The 21,256-nt window shown below is 39.3% G+C and overlaps 1 protein-coding gene across 5 annotated transcripts in view; it reads left to right on the top strand.

Annotated features, from left to right (window-relative positions):
* KLHL32 (kelch like family member 32) overlaps positions 1-21,256 on the top strand; it is a 170,529-nt gene that overhangs the window by 11,917 nt on the left and 137,356 nt on the right. For 4 of the 5 annotated variants that reach the window (XR_001821882.2, XM_037735055.1, XM_017518958.2 and 1 more), the window contains exons 2-3: positions 341-428; positions 9,393-9,573. Coding sequence is in view for 3 of the 5 variants with exons in the window: in XM_037735055.1 (XP_037590983.1) it covers positions 406-428; positions 9,393-9,573 (204 nt within the window). In the remaining 2 variants the exon portion in view is untranslated. Of the gene's footprint in view, positions 1-336; positions 429-9,392; positions 9,574-21,256 lie in introns of those variants that run through there. The other variant, XM_017518962.1, reaches the window with a different exon arrangement.

Raw genomic sequence — 21,256 nt, 5'->3', positions numbered from 1 at the left:
TTTAGACCATTGTATCTTTATTTGATCAAGTCTTAATCTTTTTCCTTTGGCCATCCCATCTGATGTTTTAATTTTTACGTCAACATTTAATGACTATTGTTGATTCTCAAGCATATTTTACTTCCTGGTCCTTGAAGCTTCAATGATGTGAACAAACTTAAAAAATATCCAGAATCATTACTTGTTTTGTAAAAGAGGATTGTGTCAGAATATTTTATGTAGACAGTAAAACTCTCCAAGCTGCCTCCCTGGAATTCAAAAGCTTTAGCATCATAAAGACTCAGAGTGTGCTTTTCTGCATTTAGCTCAATGCACCCTTTTCTCTTGTCTTTTTATTCAGCTGGAATGCTTGCTGATTCTTCTGCACACTTCTGAGGCTGAGAACCTGAGGATCCCACCTGGAAAATGCCTTCTGAACGCTGCCTCAGGTATGCCCTGCAGGGTATGTCCCTGCATAGTGTAGTGAGCCCTGAAATAGGTGCATTGCATGTTCCAGGATCAAGCACAGAGCAGGGGCTTAATGCATATTCGAAGGAATCAACAAACTAGTTATAGTTTTTGTGAATTTACTATGGTAGCACAAGGATTAACTGCTGTGACCTAGGTATTTGTCAAACCTAAATATGTTTCCTGCTTCTGTGAATGATACTACTTTTTAATCTTTTTTTCTTATTTAGGATGCTAATTTCCCTTAAACAAAATGCTACTATAAAGGTATATGATTTTAAAAAAGAATCAGAACATTGTACATATGTGTGTGTGTATATATATATATATATATACACACACACATATATATATATACACACACACACACATATACAAACACACACACACACACATATACAGTTATAGATATCCAAAGAAAGAGAGAGCCCCTTTTAAAGCAATCACTTTGGGGAGTACAATGCTTATTCTCAAAATGGTGACAACATTTCTTTTTAATAATTCGTTTATTTAATAGATATTAATTAAGCCAAGCACTTTGCTTGGTGCTGAGGACCCAGCTATGAATAAAGTAGATAAGCTCCATCCATCTTAAAAAGGGAAAGCAGACATTAAATAAGTACACCAGTAATGATGCAAAAATAATCGTGAAAGTGCTCCAAAGGAAAAGCACAGGATAGACAGAGCAAGCAAATACCTACCTGAGAAAGGTTCTATACCTGAGACTTGAAGGGGAACATGCCCTGAGGCAGGAAGGAGCTTGGCACATTCCAGAAACTGAGGGGCAGACAATGAGAAAATGCATGGCATTCGTTTGAATAGTCTCACTTGGATGTAAATCTGCATCATCATCTGAGGGATCAGTCAAAATATCTTCAGAGCAAATAATAAGAGAGATGATAAACCTGGAGAATACATTTTTCTTAAGAATTGACTGTCTGTAAAGTAATGAGACCAGCTTCTTCCCATGACTCTGAAGTTATTAGAGGTGATTTTTTCCAGAAATGTGTTGAGAAATGGTGACATTGCTATAGCAGGTGTAACGCATCTGCATTCCCCATGTGAGTCTGTTGCTCTCAATCAGTGATTCACAATGGGGGATGATTTTGCCATCAGGGTATGTTGTGCAATATCTGACAATGTTTTTGGATGTCACTGGGAGTGTGGGTACAATTGGCATCTACTGGGTAGAGGCCAGGAATCCTTTTAAACATCTTGCAATGCATAGGGCAGTGCCCCACAGCAAGAAAACAAACAAAAACCACATCTAGCCCAGAATATCAGTAATACTGAGGCTGAGAAACGCTGCTCTAGACCTGGCATCCAACTAATACAGCACATGGAGACCATGGTGTCTGTCTGCCACCACCTCAGCCAAGTTATTTATTTCTGGCTACCAGGATCAGTGTGCATACTTAAAATAAGTTTTTATTTTTAAGTCTGCCATCCCTGTTCTTATTAATCAACTCCCATCCCACGGTCATCTGTGTTCCACAGTGCAATCATCTGTGTAATGTTGTCTCCTTCTCTGCTTCAACCCAGAGCCCTCCCTTCCCCACCTCGCAGACTCTCTCGCTGTGCCATGTGGAATTATCACAACACAACCACATGCTGTGCTGTATCATCTCCTTGTCCTGAAAAGCTCTGTTCGCCTCTGACTTCACCGAGACCCATTCTCCTCTAAGGACTATTTCCTTTGTAGTTCTCTCAAAGTAGTGGCATTATTATTTCCTCACATCTCATGTATTTCAGGGATGGGTAGAGAGAATGTCATCATCCTAGGGCATGATTTTGCTTCTAAACCGTTACTCCACAGATTGATTGTCTGAGAAAGCCACAGCCACAGAAACAGCAAAGACATGCTCTTCTGAAGGTGGTGCTCTTTATCTCTCTCAGGCTCTCCTCTTCCTAACTGTGGTTGGGGCCATTGTCCTATATTTACTGAACACTTCAGCACCTGGCTTGCAGTCTTCCTTCTCATCATAAACTCTTTACTAAACTCCCAGGGCCCTCAATGTCAGCATGGAGGATGTGTCTTCTTCATGGTCCTTGGACCCTCAATTTGCTTATCTCCAAAGACCTTCTTCTCCCTGCACTTAGCTGCCCAGTTTCACGGCCACACCTCGGACCTTGTCATTTTCAGTTAATTGCTCTAATTCTGAAATCACACCTTCAGCCAGTTTACTCTTATCACATTCTCCTCTCCTAGCTTGCTGATTTACCCCTGCTATGGCTGTACTTTGACCTCATTGTAGTGTCTCATTTACTGGCCCTGCCATTTTCTACCAACCCATCCAGCCTTTCTTTTCCTCATTTTCCTTCTTAACCAGTTTAGATTCTATCACTGTTACTAAACCCTTAAGTTCTCTCATTTCCTGTATTTTTGATACATTTGCTTGAGAAAACCCCAATCCAGATGAATCAAGCTATTCATATTTCCATGCCTACATTGTCTAGTAGAGACTAGTTCCACAAAAGTCTTTAGATTCAACAAGCCAAAAAGTATCCAGAGTTTTAGTGTATGTTTCTGGTCCACTGATTCCCTGCCACTCAAGAGGCAATCCTTTCCCACAACTAAACCCAAACCTGCTTCTGTGCTTTGAATTGATCTTTCATATCTTCTCAGTAACCTCTGACTGTTGGTTGACTGTATCTCAGCTATGTTGTTGAGATACAGCTGTGTTGTCACTTTCCCTATGCAGATGAGTCACAGATTTACATCTCTAGCTAAGACTCCTTTCTGAGCTCCAGATCCATGAATCAAACTACATATTTGACATCTGTGCTTGGATATCTTAAAGACAACTCAAACTTTACATGTCCCAAACCAAATTCATCATCATTCTCTTCTACAATTCTAATCCTCTTTCATTGGTTTCCTATTCTGGAAATATCAAGTTGTATAAGCCAGAAATGTAGGCGTCTTTCTGGAAATCTTCTTCCCACTCATCTCCATATATAATCCTACCACCAAGACCTGTAGATTTTCCCTCTAAATAGCTCCTAATCCCATTCACCTTTCTGAAGTTCCATCCAGCCCCAACTCCATCACACACCTGAACCACAGCCACAGTCCAGGTCTGCTCTAGTCTGGCCCGGTCTCCCCTACTGCTCTTGGTACTGCAGCTTCAGTAACCTTTTCTGTGACTTCACATTGCCATTAGGATAACCCAGCCCAGAATTCCTGCACAAATGTGCTTAGGCCTCTGCTACTCGGGCCTTATCTGCACCATGTTCTCCTTTGTCCCTAGCTGTTAACATTCTGTAAACACTCTGTAAGGGCCGTGCGCCCTCCTGCCACAGGATCATAGCATTTGCTGTTCTCCTGCCTTGGAAAACCTTCTTTCCTTTTTCCCAGATTAACTTGTTCTCATCCTTCAGCCAGCAGCTCAAGTGTTACTTCTTTAGAGAGGCCAGATTATCTGATTAATGTATAACTGCCCCACTAAACTGTATGTTCCATGAGGGCTGCTACCACATATGGTTTCCTCACCATTTTCTCCCCTGTACCCAGCACAACACCTGGCACAGGCTTAATAAATATTTGTTGGGTAAATAAATGAAGGAAAGAAGGAAACAAAACTCTGCATTTATAATTAAGTTTTTTTTACAGTTTTTATTATTTAATAATTGTATCTTCTTTACTTATTAATATGGCCATTGCTATTAATTGATCAAATTCATTTTAAAGTATTTATAAATTATAAAGTGTTCTATAAAAAATAAAATTATTTTATTATAGGGTTTTTTAGTAGCTTGCCACCCTAAATAGAATTTTAAAAATATTAATGTCTTTAATTTTTATGAAAATATTTTGACTGCATAATTTAAGTGATTAAGACACTTACTTGATAGTTCACCAAGAGACTGAATTGAGATAATTATGCATAATTATTACTGTCAGATTTTTTTGTCCAGTCTTTGTCTTTCTTGTGTAAAGTAGCCTACTTAAGAAATGAGAATCTTTATGCTACTTGGTTGTTTTCGGTATGTAAGTATGTAACACCTTATTGGTAGTCTTACTTAAAAACTACTGCATATTTTTTGTATACCTAGGTTGCAGGTAAACATTGACATAGAAGTTGACTTGAATTTTAAAATTTGAAATGCAGATGCTTAAAACCATATTGCTGTTTTTGGAATTTACAGCTCTAAAACTGACTGAACTCAGTCAAAATTCTTTCTATGAACATCAAACCCTATAGGATTTCTGTGACCAAAAATGTTAACTCTACAACCTCAAAGTAGCAATTTGCACTAAAGCAGTGATTCCGTATCAGTAGGGCACATGATATTATGAACATTGTTCTCTGCATTTGATTTATTAGTTTTGGTAATCAATTCCAGAATGAAAGTTAAAGGCTTAAAGTTATGAATAATCCTCTTTTCTGAGCTGTCATTTATTTATCTCTCCATTACTGGATATTGACATATCGCTGATCAAATCGTTGTTCCCTGGCATTGCTAAAAAGCAATCTACTGCCCAGGAAGTCTGGGGCTTTCCACTGTTGCACAAGGGTCTATGTGGGGCCCTATGAAATACAGGAACAGCAGTTTGCACAGGCAACCTGACAGGGGTTACCTAAAGCCCTTATAGTGTTCAGGAGGACAAAACAGAGGAACATATCCCCCTGGGAACTTGTAGAATATTCAATAGAACCATAATGGGAAGCATATTTATAATTTAAAGTTTCAGAAAGCCATATTAAAATAGGTAAAATTAATTTTTTTTTGAGACAGAATTTCAGTCTTATTGCCCAGGCTGGAGTACAGTGGTGTAATCTCAGCTCACTGCAACCTCCACCCCCCAGGTTCAAGCTGTTTTCCTGCCTCAGCCTTTTGAGTAGCTGGAATTAAAGGCGTGTGCCACCATGCCTGGCTAATTTTTGTATTTTTTTTAGTAGAGACAGAGTTTAATCATGTTGGCCAGGCCGGTCTCAAACTCCTGACCTCAGATGATCTGCCTATCTCAGCCTCCCTAAGTGCTGGGATTACAGGCGTGAGCCACCACGCCCTTCCCTAAAAAAGGTAAAATTAATTTTAACAATATATTTTATTTTACCCAACATATCCTAGATATTATAATTTAAACATGTAATCAATACAGAAATATTGAGCTATTTTGCTTTCTTTTATTCATATTGTGTTTAACATCCATTGTGCATTTCACATGCATGGTACATCTCAATTTGGACTGGCCATATTTCAAGTGCTTAGTGACCACATGTGGTTAGTGTGTACTATATTGGTGCATCTCTACAACAGAGTATTGCTGTAGTATCGATAAAATACAATACAATAGAGTATTACTACAGTATTAATATCGTGTATTCTCTTTTGTATTGATGCAGTTCTAGGGCATCCCTCAGAGAAATGGGTTGCATTGGGGAAGGCAGAACACTCTCTATACTCACGGATGAATTTTGAGGTGGCACCATTGCTTCTGTGGGAGACGTTTTCCAGTTTTAGGATGACATTCAGATCTGTGTTCCTTTGAGAAATATGGCTCCTGCTTTCAGTCTTTTCTCCAGCAATTTAGAAGCTTTAGGGTATACTTTTTCTTCCTTTTTCTTTATTTCTCAGAAAATTGAGGGCCATTGCTATAAGTTGAGAGGCTTAGTTTGCTTATTTGATATATGTTTTAGATGCTGAGGAGCTGTTTGTAAGCATGTGTCTGCTCCCCATTTTAATGTAGGCATGGTGTATAATAGCCTTTGATTTATCTCCTCCCTGGTTTATGATTGTTAACTTGGTGAAGTGGGCCTTTTCCTTTCCAGCTATGTTCTGTGGCCACGTGTGCCTTAACGTTTAGAGGACTGAGATATTTTACAAATTTACACCAGAGTTGAGTGGGAAGTTACTTTCAAAATACAATAATGATTTGTTGATTAAGAGGCCTTTATTTCTTGCCAAATGTTGGAGTATTTGTTTCTGCTTTTAAGGATCCCTAACATATTGGTTCAAAAATATTTGGGATCTTGTGCCAACTGTTGTCTTAAATATTTAGCTTGTTGTTTTCTTTAAGCTTGAATATTTCAAACCCAGTTGAATGATCCTGTGAAATTGTGCAGCATCACTATTGTTTCAAAGATGAGCCTTTTATTCTTTGCCAAATCTCAGTTTACAGCTGCTCTTTCCCTGGCAAGATTTATTCACCCTCAATAGACATATAAAAGGCAAATACAGATTCAGTCTTAATAATAAGGACAGGAATTGTGGCACTATATTTGGAAAATGAATAAGGAAACATTTTAAGGCAATTATCTTAATATATTCTTCTGTTCCACTATAAATGAAATTTTGAAATACGTTTATTTAACATTTAAGGTGATATAAAAGGGGAAAAATAAGTTATGAAAGTTTCAAATATATTTTCTAAGGTTATAATAATTAGAATCTATTTTCTATCCCAAAACTTTCAGTCACAGTATGAGGATAAGTGTTTTTGAAGCATAATTTCAAACGTTTCTTACTGTTATGCCATTCTGTTCATGTATGTTATTCCAAAAGGCTGATTTTTAGATTCATTATACGTAATATAAATATAAAGTTAATAGGGACTTTTGTGATTTTTTTCCCCCTCAAGCAGAGATTCTTCAGATTTTCCCAGATTATTATTATTATTTGGAGACTGACTCTCACTCTGGTGCCCAGGCTGGAGTGCAGTGGCATGATCCTGGCTCACTGCAACCTCTGCCTCCTGGATTCAAGCAATTCTTCTGCCTCAATCTCCTGAGTAGGTAGGATTGCAGGTGTGCATCACCATGCCTGGCTAATTTTTGTATTTTTAGTAGAGATAGAGTTTCACTATACTGGCCAGGCTGGTATCAAACTCCTTACCTCAAGTGATCCACCTGCCTCAGCCTCCCAAAATGCCGAGATTATAGGCGTGAGCCATGGTGCCTGCCCCCACCCCCCACCTTTTTTTTTTTTTTCTTTAAGCAGGAGGAGGAATTACATTATTATATTCTTGGTGATATGTTCTCAAAATACCTGATCTTGGACCTTCAGTTTTCCTATCTGTAAAATAGAGATAATAATAGTACCTGCCTCACAGGGTTGTTATTGTATAGATTCCATGAGTTAGACATTGTAAATCACTAAGAATAGTTCGTGGGACATGGTAAGCGCTATGTATTTGTCAAATATATTAGAAAATTATCCTTTTAGGAAAGATTTTTCAAAGATTCTCCTAAAGCTTTACTTGGCTGATACAGTGTTTCTGTTACTATTCTGTTTCTTGATTTGAGATGCTAATTAATTGAATGATGCTAATTAATCTCCATTCTAGGCTTTGCATAGAAACTTGCAAAAAATTATTTATGCTTGTGAATGCGGTTTTGAATTACTGATTTTAAAGTCTGCCTATAGCTTGAGCTACTAGATGAATATTCAATGACAGTAACCATTTCAAAACTCGCTGCTACATTTCAACTGAAAATAATCCTCCCACCTTCCCACAGGAACTTCCTATATCATCACCGTCTGTCAAGTTTTTTTATTTGCATATTTCTGACATTTCTGATGCTTTTCAGTCAAAACTGTCCAATAAAGCTTAATGACTGCATCCTGGCATTTCACAGGAAGTATTTGGCTAATTTTAAGAGGGTAATTTGTACCTAACTGTAATTTACCAACCAACTGGCACCACAGGCTGAGCAGAGCCCTGTCATATAAACCTACCATGCAGACTAGGCTGGTGGCAACTCTGGCTTCTCTGAGAAACTCTTTCACACTCTCTTGAGTATGATAGGGGTTGAATACAGGAATTACCAATATGGGAGAGATAATGTTCAATCATCCCTATGGTATCTTTACTCAGCTTTGAGATGGGCTGCTGGGCAGAAACAGGGCTTGATGGCCCTTGCTTTCACTCTGGGAGTAACCTATTCCTGTCAGATCACTGTCTAGTTCAATACCAGTTCTGAGATCTTAGAGCACTGTGTAGATTCCCATTGATCTAAGATGGAAATGTCCAAAGCTCTCTGTAAAGGGAAAGTCTGCATTTTGTGTTTGTGGCATTACTTCTGTATTATTGTATTTGCATTTTGTGTTTATGGTATTACTTCTGTATTATTGTAGAATGATCTAGAGCTTCCTTCACCTGGGAGTTTTAAAGGATATAAGCATAAATGTTTTCTGTTGGGGTAGAGAGTGAAGGGGTAAGTTTCACAATGGGTAAGATTAGCAATCTCACAAAAGAGAAACAAAAAGAAAATTATATAGTCATTCATATATCTAGTATAATGATCACACATAGACATTGAAGACTGATAATATAGATAAATCTTACTTTCAGTTTAAATTTGTTTTCATTTACAATGTATTCCTTTTGATGTTCTTAGGGTGCATAATTTCCTGAGCTTAATACTAAGCTTCTCTGGTTTAATTGTCTTTTACATGGAATGGTCACTTGCAGCGCTTTTTGTCCTAACATTTGCTCAGTTTTTTCGTATGTGTTAACAGAGTCTTGTGTCCTGTGGGAGACATGGTAAGGTACAAAGGTGGAGAAGGAATCAGGGAATTAGAGAGAGGGGACAGAATGGGGAAGGTCACACACACACATATACACATGCCCACACACACATCCAGAGGAAGTTTTGCACTCAGCGATGTTCATATACTGAGGGGTGGGGCCCAGGAACAGAGGCTCTCAGGTCTGGAGGCCTGGGTCAGTATGCAGTCACAGATGAACACACACACACACACAAATGCAGAAAGAGAAGCACTAGTAAAAGAGAGAAAGACCCTGCAGGGGAGCAGAGAGAATAAGAAAAAGGGAAAGCAAGAGAATGATGGAGAGAAAGAAAATGAGGGAACAGAAGGTCACACTCAGAGTGCAGTGGAAACTGTGTTGCCTCAGTTGATGTTCAAGGAGCAAGGGAGCGGCTGGGCCACAGGGCTGGTAAAAAGAAAAACGTTGACTTGATTGCTCTCCTTTGTAGTATTCAAGAAATGCTGACAGGCCAGAGGCTCTGCCACTCTGAATCTCACAATGACAGTGTCCTGGCAGCGCTGAATCAGCAGAGGAATGACGGCATCCTCTGCGACATCACCCTGATTGCTGATGAACAGAAATTCCATGCTCACAAGGCAGTCCTAGCAGCATGCAGCGACTATTTCCGGGTAAGTCAGCATACTTTATTTGTTTCTCTTAAAATATCAATAAAGAGAGGATGACAATGTTTCCCAAACTGTCACTAAACCACGAGCCAGTTAGGTGGTACCCCCAGAGCTGAATGGTGGAGGCCTTTGTTCTTGTCCTGGGGTGCCATTAGGTCCTCTCTGGGTTGGCACCTGGATGTCCCTCCAATAGGAAGCAGACCTCTCCTGGCATGTGAGCCAAGGAGCACTTGGCACTTTACCACCATGAGAAAATGTGGCACTATGGTGCTCCATGTGGGGGTACAGACAGGGGTGAGAGGATGCTTCTGGATTCAGGATCAAAGATCAAGCTATAAGACAATTTGTTAAAATTTAGAAGTCTTTACACGTAGTGTTTCTGAGTTTTTATATATATTCCTATTTATTTTATTTTATTTTATTTTATTTATTTTATTTTATTTTATTTTATTGTGACAGTGTCTTGCTCTTTAATCCAGGATGGAGTGCAAAGGCACAATCCCTGCTCACTGCAACCTCTGCCTTCTGGGTTCAAGTGATTCTCCTGCCTCAGCCTCCAGAGTAGCAGTGATTGCAGGCACACACCACCATACCTGACTAATTTTTGTATTTTTAGTAGACAAAGGGTCTCACAATGTTGGCCAGGCTGGTCTCGAACTCCTGACCTCAAGTGATCCACCTGCCTTGGCCTCCCAAAGTGCTGGAATTACAGGTGTGAGCTCCCGCACCCGATCTATATATATTCTTAATGGTTTCTAATTATATGCTTCAAGGACAAAGATTCAGTTGGCCTAATGGACCTTCATGGTCAGTATCTGTGGCTAAAGAAGACACATCTTGTTTACCAGAGCTTTGGGGTTGAATTCTAACAGCAAATGATATGTGGTAATAAGATTGCTGTTTTTCTTGAAGATGAAAGTACACAGTATGATGATAGCTAATTAAATGCCACTTATTTAGCACTTGTGATTCACATGGTGGACAAAGGATTTTATATGCATATCTCATTTAATCCTCACAACAACCCATTGTGCACATGCATATATATATGTGTGTGTGTGTGTGTGTGTGTGTGTGTGTGTGTGTGTGTGTGTGTGTGTGTATATATATATGTAGTATAAAAATCACCATTTTGCACATATGGAAACAATACCAAAGGCTAAGTAATTTGTACTAACTCAGAGGATAAGTAAGAAGTCATACAATTCCTAAATGGGAAATCTGGAATTTAAATACATGTTTGACTCTTAATGAGTGTGGTAGTCTGCTTCTTATAGGGACATAAAATAGCAAACCTGAACAATTATTAGCCAGAATGTTTTGAAATATTAATTTCTAAATACACATTATTTCAACACCTATTTAATTTTCTTTTCAATGTTATTTTAGTTAACTTTTGAAATGTAACAGTATGAATCTCCATATAAATGGGAATATAAATTAATTTAATTGTGTGGTGGTGTTTGTTGTTTTTTTTAATTTTCCCCAGTAAAGTCTCTAAATGTTACAGGCACCAACTAGGCCCATGGGCAATTTGTTGATTGGTTTGAATATTTCTAATAATAATGTTGTTTTTGATATTTAAGAGACAATATCAACTGCACTTAATTGCCAACTAGCAGTTGCAGAGAATTTTCAAAGATGCCAAATCATAAAAGAAAGCCTTTTTAAAAAAGCGTATTAAATGCAATGAAACTGAGTAATGTAGAAGATAAAGAGGTAATTACCTGAAATGTCTGTTTCTAAAATAAAAAGTAGGATTTTAATTCTAAACTACAAAAATGATGCAGACTATCTGTAAAGTGGCCTTTTAGTTCCATTAATGTAATTACACATTTCATACACCCTCACATTGTCAGGTATTCTTTCAGAAAGATCATATTATTCAGAGGGGCTTTCGAATCAGCAAAACACTTTAAATTGTATGCACATTATGTAATAGGAATTTTGTCTTTTTATGGACCATAATATAGCCTTCTTATTGTTTACTTCTCTCTAGTTAGGTTTCTACATTTCAGTATTGAATTTTTTTTTTAAGTTTTAAGTTCAGGGGTACATGTGCAGGTTTGTTATGTAGGTAAATTACGTGTAATGGAGGTTTGGTGTACAGATTGTTTCAGCACCCAGGTAATCAGCATAGTACCCAGTAGGTAGTTTTTCCATCTTCTCTCTTCTCCCAACATCTACCTTTAAGTAGGCTCCAGTGTCTGTTGTTTCCTTCCTTGCATCCATGCCTTCTCAATGTTTAGCTCTCACTTACAAGTGAGAATATGTGGTATTTGGTTTTCTGTTCCTGTGTTAGTTTGCTTAGAATAATGGCCTCCAGCTCCATCCATGTTGCTGCAAAGGACATGATCTCATTCTTTTTTATGACTGCATAATATTCCATGGTGTATACGTACCACATTTTCTTTATCCAGTCTACCACTTATAGGCATTTAAGTTGATTCCATGTCTTTGCTATTGTGAATAGTACTGCAATGAACATATGCATGCCAGTGTCTTTATGGTAGAATGATTTCTAATACTTTAGGTCTATGTAATGGGGTTGCTGGGTCAAATGATAATACTGTTTTAAGTTCTTTGAGAAATTGCCAAACTGATTTCCACAATGACTGAACTAATTTGCATTGCCACCTGCAGTAGTGTATCAGCATTCCCTTTTCTCTGTAACCTCTCCATTATCTATTATTTTTTACTTTTTAATCATAGTCATTCTGACTGGTGTGAGAGAGTATCTCATTGTGGTTTTAACTTGCATTTGCCTAATGAGTAGTGATTTTGAATACTTTTTTATAAGCTTGTTGGTCACATGTATGTCTTCTTTTGAAATGTGTCTGTTCATGTATTTTCCCACTTTTTTTATGGGGTTGTTTGTTTTTTGCATGTTAAGTTGTTTAAGTTTGTTGTAGATTCTGGATAGTAGACCTTTGTCAGATGCATAGTTTGCAAAATGTTTTTTCTATCCTGTGGGGTGTCTTTGTTGATAGTTTCCATTGCTGTCTAGGAGCTTTTTTGTTTAATTAGGTCTCGTTTGTCAATTTTTGGTTCCATTGGAATTGCTTTTGGTGTCTTTGTCATGAAATATTTGCCAGGGCCTACGTCCAGAATGTTATTTCTTAGATTATCTTCCAGGGTTTTTATCATTTTAGGTTTTACATTTAAGTCTTTAATCCATCTTCAGTTGGATTTGAGTTGATTTTTGTACATGGTATAAGAAAAGTGTCTAGTTTCAATGTTTTACATATGGCTAGCCAGTTATCCCAGCATCGTTTATTGAATATGGTCTTTTCCTGGTGCTTGTTTTTATTGACTTTGTCAAATATCAGATAATTGTAGGTATGCAGCTTTATTTCTGGGCTCCGTATTCAGTTCCATTTGTCTATACGCCTGTTTTTGCACCAGTATCATGATGTTTTGGTTATTGTAGTAGCCTTGTAGTATAGTTTGAAGTTGGGTAATGTGACTTCAAACTATACTACAAACAATACAATAGCTTTGTTCTTTTTGCTTAGGATTTGGCTGGCTGCTGGGCTCTTTTTTTGGTTTCATATGAATTTTAGAATAGGTTTTTCTAATTCGGTGAAAAACATCATTGTTAGTTTGATAGGAATAACATTGAATGTGTAAATTGCTCTGGGCAATATGACTATTTTTACAATATTGATTCTTTCTATCCATGAGTATGAAATATTTTTCTACTTGTTGGTGTCATTGCTAATTTCAATGAGAAGTGTTTTGTAATTCTCTTTGTAGAGCTCTTTTACCTCCCTGGTAATAAAATATCCTCTTTTTCATTTCTGATTGCATTTATGTGGACCTTCTCTTTTTCTTTTATAAGTCTAGTTTGCAGTCTATTTACCTTATTTATTCTTTTGGAAAACCAACTTCTAGTTTCACTGATCTTTTGTATGATTTTTGGAATCTCTGTTTCCTTCAGTTCAGAACTGATTTTTGTTATTTCTGGTCTTTTGTTAACTTTGTGATTGATTTGCTCTTGTTTCTCTAGTTTTCCTAGTTTTTTTTTTTTTTTTTTTTTTTTTTTTTTTTTATTATTTTTTTTTTTTTTCTGACTATTGTGAATGAAATTGCAATCTTGATTTGGCTCTCACCTTGGACATTGTTGTGTATAGAAATGCTACTGATATTCGTACATTGATTTTGTATCCTGAAACTTTGCTGAGGTTATTTATCAGCTTTAGGAATATGGGGCAGAGACTATGTGGGGTCTTCTAAGTATAGAATCACATCATCTGCAAACAGGGATAGTTTGACTCCTCTCCTCCTATTTGGATCCCTTTTATTTCTCTCTGTGTCCTGACTGCTCTGGCTAGGACTTCCAGTACTATGTTTAATAAGAGTGCTAAGAGTAGGCATCCTTGTCATCTTCTAGTTCTCGAAAGGAATGCTTCCAGCTTTTACCTATTCAATATGATGTTGGTGTGGTTTTGTCATAGATGGCTCTTGTCATTTTGAGGTATAGTCATTCAATGCCTAGTTTGTTGAGAGTTTTTAACATGAAGGGATATTGAATTTTATCAAAAGCCTTTTCTAAGTCTATTGAGATGATCATGTGGTTTTTTTAGTTTTCTTTATATGATGAATCATGTTTATTGATTTGCGTATAGTGAACCAACCTTACATTTCAAATATAAAGTCTGCTTGATTGTGTTGGACTTGGTTTTGATGTGCTCCTGAATTTGTTTTGCTAGTATTTTGCTGTGGATTTTTGCATCTATGTTCATCGAGGATATTGGCCTGGATTTTCTTTTTTTGTTGTGTCTCTGCCAGGTTTTGATATCAGGATGATGCCTGCCTCACAGAATGACATAGAGAGGAGTTTCTCTTCCTTAGTTTGTAAAAGTAGTTTTAGTAGGAATTGTACCAGCTCTTATTTATGTGAATCCATCCAGTCCTGGGCATGTTCTGGTTAATAGGAATATTAGTCCGTTCTCATGCTGCTAATAAAGACATACCTGAGACTGGGTAATTTATAAAGGAAAGATATTTAATTGACTCACAGTTCTGCAGGACTGGGGAGGCCTCAAGAAGCTTACAATCATGGCAGAAGGGGAAGCAAACACATCCTTCTTCAGGTGGTGGTATCAAGGAGAAGTACAGAGCGAAATGGTGGGGGGAGCCCCTCATAAACCATCAGACCTCGTGAGAATTCACTATCACAAGAACAGCAGGGAGGTAATTGCCCCCATGATTCAATTACCTCCCACCAGGTCCCTCCCAGGATACATGGTTATTATGGAAGCTACAGTTCAAGATGAGATTTGGGTGAGGACAAAGTCAAACCATATCAGTAGGCTTTTTCTTACTGATTCAGTTTTGGAACTTGTTATTGGTCTTTACAGGGATTCAATTTTTTTCCGGGTTCAATCTTGGAAGGTTGTATGTTTCTATGAATTTATCCATTTCTTCTAAATTTTATAGCTTGTGTGAATAAAGCTTTATAGTTGTCTCTGAGGTTTTTTGTATTTCTGTGAAGCTGGAGGTAATATCCCATTTTTCATTTCTGATTGTATTTATTTGGATCACTCTTTCTTTTATTAGTCTAATTTGCAGTCTATTTACCTTATTTATTCTTTTGAAGAACCAACTCCTAGTTTCATTGATCCTTTATATGATTTTTGGAATCTGTTTCCTTTAGTATACACTGATTTTGGTTATTTCTATTTTTTTTTTTTTTTGGTTATTTTTTTTTTTTTTTTTTTTTTTTTTTTTTTGGTTAGCTTTTTGACTGGTTTGCTTTTGTTTCTCTAGTTTTTCTAGGTATGATCCTCTAGTTTTTTAGGTTAGGTTGTTAACATGACATCTTCTAACTTTCTGATATAGGCATTTAGTACTGTAAACTCTCTTAACACTGTGTTAGCTCTGTCCCAGAGATGCTGATGTGTTGTATCTTTGTTCTCATTATTTTTAAATAATTTTTTGACTTCTGCCTTAATTTCACTGTTTACCCAAAAGCCATTCAGGAGCATTGTTTAATTTCTATGTGATTGTACAGTGTTGAGCAATTTTCTTAGTATTGATTTCCATTTTTATTCCACTTTGGTCTGAGAATGTTATTGGTATGATGTCAGTTTTTTTAATTTGCTGAGGATTGTTTTATGGTTAATTGAGTCATCAATTTTAAAGTATGTGCCATTTGCATATGATAAGAATATATATTCTGTTGTTTTGGGATGGGGAATTCTGTAGGTATCTGTTAGCCCCATTTAGTCAAGTGTTGAGTTCAGGCCCTGAATATCTTGGTTAGTTATCTGCCTCAATTATCTATCTAATAGTATCAGTGAGGTGTTGAAGCCTCCTAGTATTATTGTGTGGTTATTTAAGTCTCTTTATAGGTCTCTAAGAATTTTCTTTGTTAATCTGGGTGCTCCTGTATTGGGTGAATACATGTTTAGGATAGTTACGTCTTTTTGTTGAATTGAACCCTTTACTATTCGGTAATGCCCTTCTTTGTCTTCTTTGTTATTATTGCCTTGAAGTCTCTTTAGTCTGAAATTGGAAAATCAACCCCTACTTTTTTCCATTTTTCTGTTTGCTTGGTAGATTTTTCTTCATCCCTTTACATTGAGCCTTTAGGGGTCATTGCATGTGAGATGGGTCTCTTGAAGACAGCCTACCATTGGGTCTTTCCTTTATCAAACTTGACACTCTGTACCTTTTAATTGGGACATTTACCTCATTTGCATTTAAGGTTAATATTGACATGTGTGGATTTTCATGACGTTGTGTTGTTAGCTGGTTTTTATGCAGACTTGATTGTGGGGTTGCTTTATTGTGTCAATGGCCTATATACATAAGTGTTTTTGTGGTGGCTAGTAATAATGTTTCATTGCCATTTTTAGCACTCCTTTAAGTGCCCATGTTGAGCCAGGTCTGGTGATAATGAATTCCCTTAGCATTTACTTGTCTGAAAGGATTTGATTTCTCCTTCACTTATGAAGCTGTTTGGCTGGATATAAAATTCTTGATTGGAATGTTTTTCTTCAAAAATGCTAAATACAGGCCCCCAAACTCTTCGGCTCATAGGGTTTCTTTTGAAAGGCATGCTGTTAGCTTGATAGGTTTCTCTTTGTATGTGATCTGCCCTTTATCTCTAGCTGATTTTAATATATTTTCTTTCGTGTGAGTCTTGGGTAGTCTGATGACTGTGCATCTTTGGGATGGTCATCTTTTATAATATCTTGTAGAAGTTCTCTATATCTCCTGAATTTGAATGTTGGCCTCTCTAGTGAAACTTGGGAAATTTTCCTGGATAATATCCTCAAATATGTTTTCCAAGTTGCTTTTATTCCCCCTCTCTTTCAGGGATACCATTTGTCTTAAATGTGGTCTCTTTGCATAATCCCATATTTCTTGGAGGATTTGTTCATTTTTTTAATTAAAAAAATTTTTTTTTAACTTTTGGCTGACTGAATTAGCTCAGAAACCAGCCCTCAAGCTCTGAGATTCTTTCCTCAGGTTGGTCTATTCTACTGTTAAAATGTGCAATTGTTATTATGAAATTCTGATATTGTTTTTCAGCCCTATCAGATCAGTTTGGTTCTTTCTGATAATGGCCATTTAATATTTCAGCTGTTGTATCATTTTATTGTAATCTTTGACTTCCTTGAATCGGGTTTCAACTTTCTCCTGAATCTCAATAATCTTCATTCTTAATCCATATTCTGAATTCTCTGTTTGTCATTTCGGCCATTTCAGCCTGGTTAAGAACCCTTGCTAGGACTAGTGCAGCTGTTTGGAGGAAAAAAGACACTTTGGCTTTTTGAGTTGCCAGAGTTTTTGTACTAGTTATTTCTTATCTGCGTGTGCTGATGTTCCTTTAAGAATGGTGTAATTTAAGCACATTCAGTTGACTTCTTTTCTGCATGTTTTCAAAGGGCTGAGACTTTGTTTAGGATCTTTATTTGCAGCTGATTTCTTGTCCTTGTTTTTACAGGGGTGGGGGTTATATTAGCAAAGTACTTTTGGTGTTGAAGTTTGGGCTGCGATCCAGTAAATGGCACTTAGGCATAATGGTAGGTTCTTGCTCAACCACATTGCTCCTCTGTATTTCTCCTAATTTCAGCTGTGCTCCCTCTCAGTGCTCTGAAATTGTAGTCTCTTCTCCCATTCAATTTCTGGCTGCAGATCATGGATTGGCAGTCCCAGGGTACATACTGAAGCTCTGGGGTGAGCTTAGGTTGTGTGTGTGTCCTCTCTGGCTTGGAGGAAGCAGGGGAAGGGACTTTAGCAATGGCTGTGGCAGAGGGCCTTTCACTTGTCTCTTGGAGCTCCACCCCATAAAAATACAGAGCTGCTACCAGTTGGTGTGATTAGCCCAGGGTTGGGCAGCTATGTTATGGGCCCCAGCTGGGGGGCCTTGCTTGGTGATGAGCAGGAAGCACAGGAGGCTCATGGGTGAGCTAGACTGGCCTCTTCTCCTTAAGACGGCTGCGGCTTACTGGAGGTGTAGGTAAAAAACTCAGCGTCTTTGTTCCTTCCTTAGTCCCAGGGCAGCAAGGGAAGTACACTGTAGTGGCAGTGGCAGTGGCAGAAGGGCTTTCAGTTTTGACTGGAAGCTCCACCCCAGAGAATCACAGAGCTGTTACCAATGCGAATGTTTAGTCAGGGGTTGTGGTGACTGCACTTGTGGCCCTGCTTGGTGAAGGCTTATGTGAAGGAGAGACTGGGCTCCTCTCCTTATGGTGACTTAAGTGCTAGGAGTGCAGGTGAAGCCCTCAGGTTCTTTGTTCCTTCCTCAGTGCAAGGGCAGCAAGGGCAGAGCCAGTGCAGTGGCAGTGGCAGAGGGACTGTTGGTTGTGTCTGGGAGCTCCTCCCTAGGAAAACAGAGCCACCAGCAGTGGGAATGCTCAGCCAGGGGTGGAGTGGCTGCATTTTGAGCTGGAGGGTCCTTCTTGGTGAAGAGTAGAGAATGGGGGCTCACAGAGAAGACACATTGGGTTTCTCTCGGTATGGTGGCTGCAGTGTGCTGGGGATGCTAGCATAGCAACCAGGCCCTTTGCTCCTTCCCCAGTGCAGTAAGGGTGGTAGCTACCATTGCACCTGCAGTAGCAGGGGACTATGAGTTGTCTCTGGTATTTCCTCCCCAAAGCAACACAGAGCTGCCACCAACTGAAGTGTTCAGGCCAGGACAGGGCGGTTGTGCTAGGAGCCCAGGTCAAGAGACCCTGCCCATTGAGGTGTAGTAAGGTGGGGACCCGTGTGGAAAACTGGCCCCTTTTCTGTAAGGCAGCTGCATTGTGCTGGGAGTCTGCCCTAGTGTCTAATCACTGTGTTCCTTCCCAAGCCGGAGCGCCAGGGGAGCCAGGGCTTCAGAGCAGCAAAATGGGAACCTGCCCGTTACCTCCAGGAGATATGTTCCAAGGAAGTGCAGAGCTGCTACTGCTTAGAGCCCCAGCAGAAAGTGGCCAGGGTCACAGATCTAGAGGCCGTGCCTAGTGAGGAGTAGCGGCGGAGGGATGGCAATGAAAACAGGCCTCTTTTCCGGGTAAGGCGGCTGCGCTGTGCTGGGGGTCTGTGATAGTCCCTAATCACTATGCTCCCTCCCTAGCCTGAGGGCAGCCAAGCAGCAGAAATGGCGGCCTGCCTGCGCCCCAGACAGTGAAGAGTTGCACAGGCTCCAGACCTCAGGTAGGGCTTCGGTGGCCGCAGTAGAGTCCCAGGCGAGTGGGCCATGTCTGGCGAGGCGCAGTGGGGGAGAAGCGTGCACTCCACCTGCTGCGCAGCCCTGTGGATTTGCCCCCATCCTGGGGAAGGGTGGCCTGTGCGGGAGCCTGACCTCTCTTGTTGCCAGAGCTGCAGCTACTGGTGTCCAGGTACCTGGAGATCCATGGCTCCTGGGACTCGGGGTTGCAAAAGTCCATGGCGGAAGTGTGGCTCCCCAGGGACTCTCACTCACTGTTTCCCAGCACTGGGAAGCTGCTTCTGGCTCCGCAACTCTCCCAGGTGGGCAGTTGTCCTGTTTCACTCTTCTCACTTCTGTGTGGATTGTGTTGCTTCCTTGATGAATGTGTCCACTTGGATAATCCAGTTGAAGAGCTAGTGTTTATTCACCACCCTTTTCTCTCTGTGAGAGCAATGCTCGCTAGCTGCTTCTAGTCAGCCATCTTGGCTGGAATCCCGGCTTTGAATTTCATTTTGGGAAATGATTTGATTCCGCACATGTGTGTTACGTGTGAGAGAGGGGGAGGGTATGAGTACATGGACGCATGTGAGTACAAGAAACCATTTCACATGTTGGCATTTAACAGTGTCTGCTGCTACTCCCAGTTTCTCATATCTTCCACCACAATGCCCCTTAGACTCTGATAGGTTATGCACAGACTGCCTCCTTTGTAATACCTATGTTATAAAGTCTCTGGAGAAAACTTTATTATTTGCATTTTGCAGGTGTGGAAACTAAAGTACAATATGTTTAAATAATTTGCCCAGGGACTGCCAGATATCAGATGTAAGAGCTGATTTTCACTCATCTGTCTCCCTCAGTACCAAGTTGTGCCTTCACTTAAGCTGTGGGCTCTGCTGGATTCAAATACAGTTCCTTCAGTCTCGTAAGCTGCTTGTAAGATGAACATTTACTGACTTGGGCACTGATTGTTCAGGTGGAGAAAGTGGACTAAAGTTGGAGCAGCTGGCACTTAACTGTTTTCTGGGCACTGTTCTAAGTGCTGGAGTTATGATATTTTCAAGACATAAGCTGAGCCCTATGGAGCATGTAATATAGATATCATACTGGAAATAATTTTTTCCTTATACTCAGTATTTTTTGTTAGCTTTTGCTGCATAACAAAATACCCCAACACTTAGAGGCTGAATTGTTCTAGTCTGCCAGCTCAGCTGATCTATACTGGATTTACTTTAGCATCAGTGGTTATTCAAAGGGTTGATTGGAGGCTGGATGATCTAAATTGGCCTTGTTGACATGGCTGATGATTGGTAGGCTGTTGTTTGGGGTGGTAAGGGAAGCTGGGCCATGTATTTAGAAGACTAGCGTAGGCATTTTCACGTGGCAACTAAATCCTGCAAACACAGAGGGCAAGCCTCAATGCACAGGTGCTTTTCAAGCTTCTGGTTGGGTCTTGTTTGCTAATGTCCGGGCTGCTGGCCAAGCAAGTCACATGACCAGCTCCAAAATCATTAGAATTATTTTAAGAGGGTGTACAAAAGGGCATAAATGCAAGTAGGAGAAGAATTTGTTGCCATTTTTGCAACCTTCTCCTGTCAGTAACTATCAGTATTCTGAGATTTTTACCCTACTTGCAAGGTAACTGGTTGGGCTATCACATTGTTATAGATGCTGGTAGAAGACATAAGACTCCTGAATCAGAAACAAAGGACAGTTTATTCTTATAATGGTGTTAGTAATTGAGTCTCATCATTTTTGCATCTCGTTTTCGAGCCCCAATTCCCACAGGATGACATGAAGAGGGCCAGCTTGTATTACTGCACACAGAGTGAGCTGTGTTATGGGAAAATGTCACTGAGGTTATGGAACCAGAGTCTTTTATAATGAGTAGCAAACATGTCTACCCTTTGCTCTGGAGAGAGACATTATTATTATGGACAGTAAGCATGCTACCCTTTGCTCTGCGTAGAGACACTGTATCTTCCAGGATTGTAAGCAAATCTACCCTTTGCTTTGGAGGGAGATGCTACTGTTTTCCAA

This window comes from Cebus imitator, unplaced genomic scaffold, assembly GCF_001604975.1.
Source record: "Cebus imitator isolate Cc_AM_T3 unplaced genomic scaffold, Cebus_imitator-1.0 Scaffold717, whole genome shotgun sequence".
Lineage (NCBI taxonomy): Eukaryota > Metazoa > Chordata > Mammalia > Primates > Cebidae > Cebus > Cebus imitator.
This window is presented reverse-complemented; position numbering and strand designations above follow the sequence as displayed.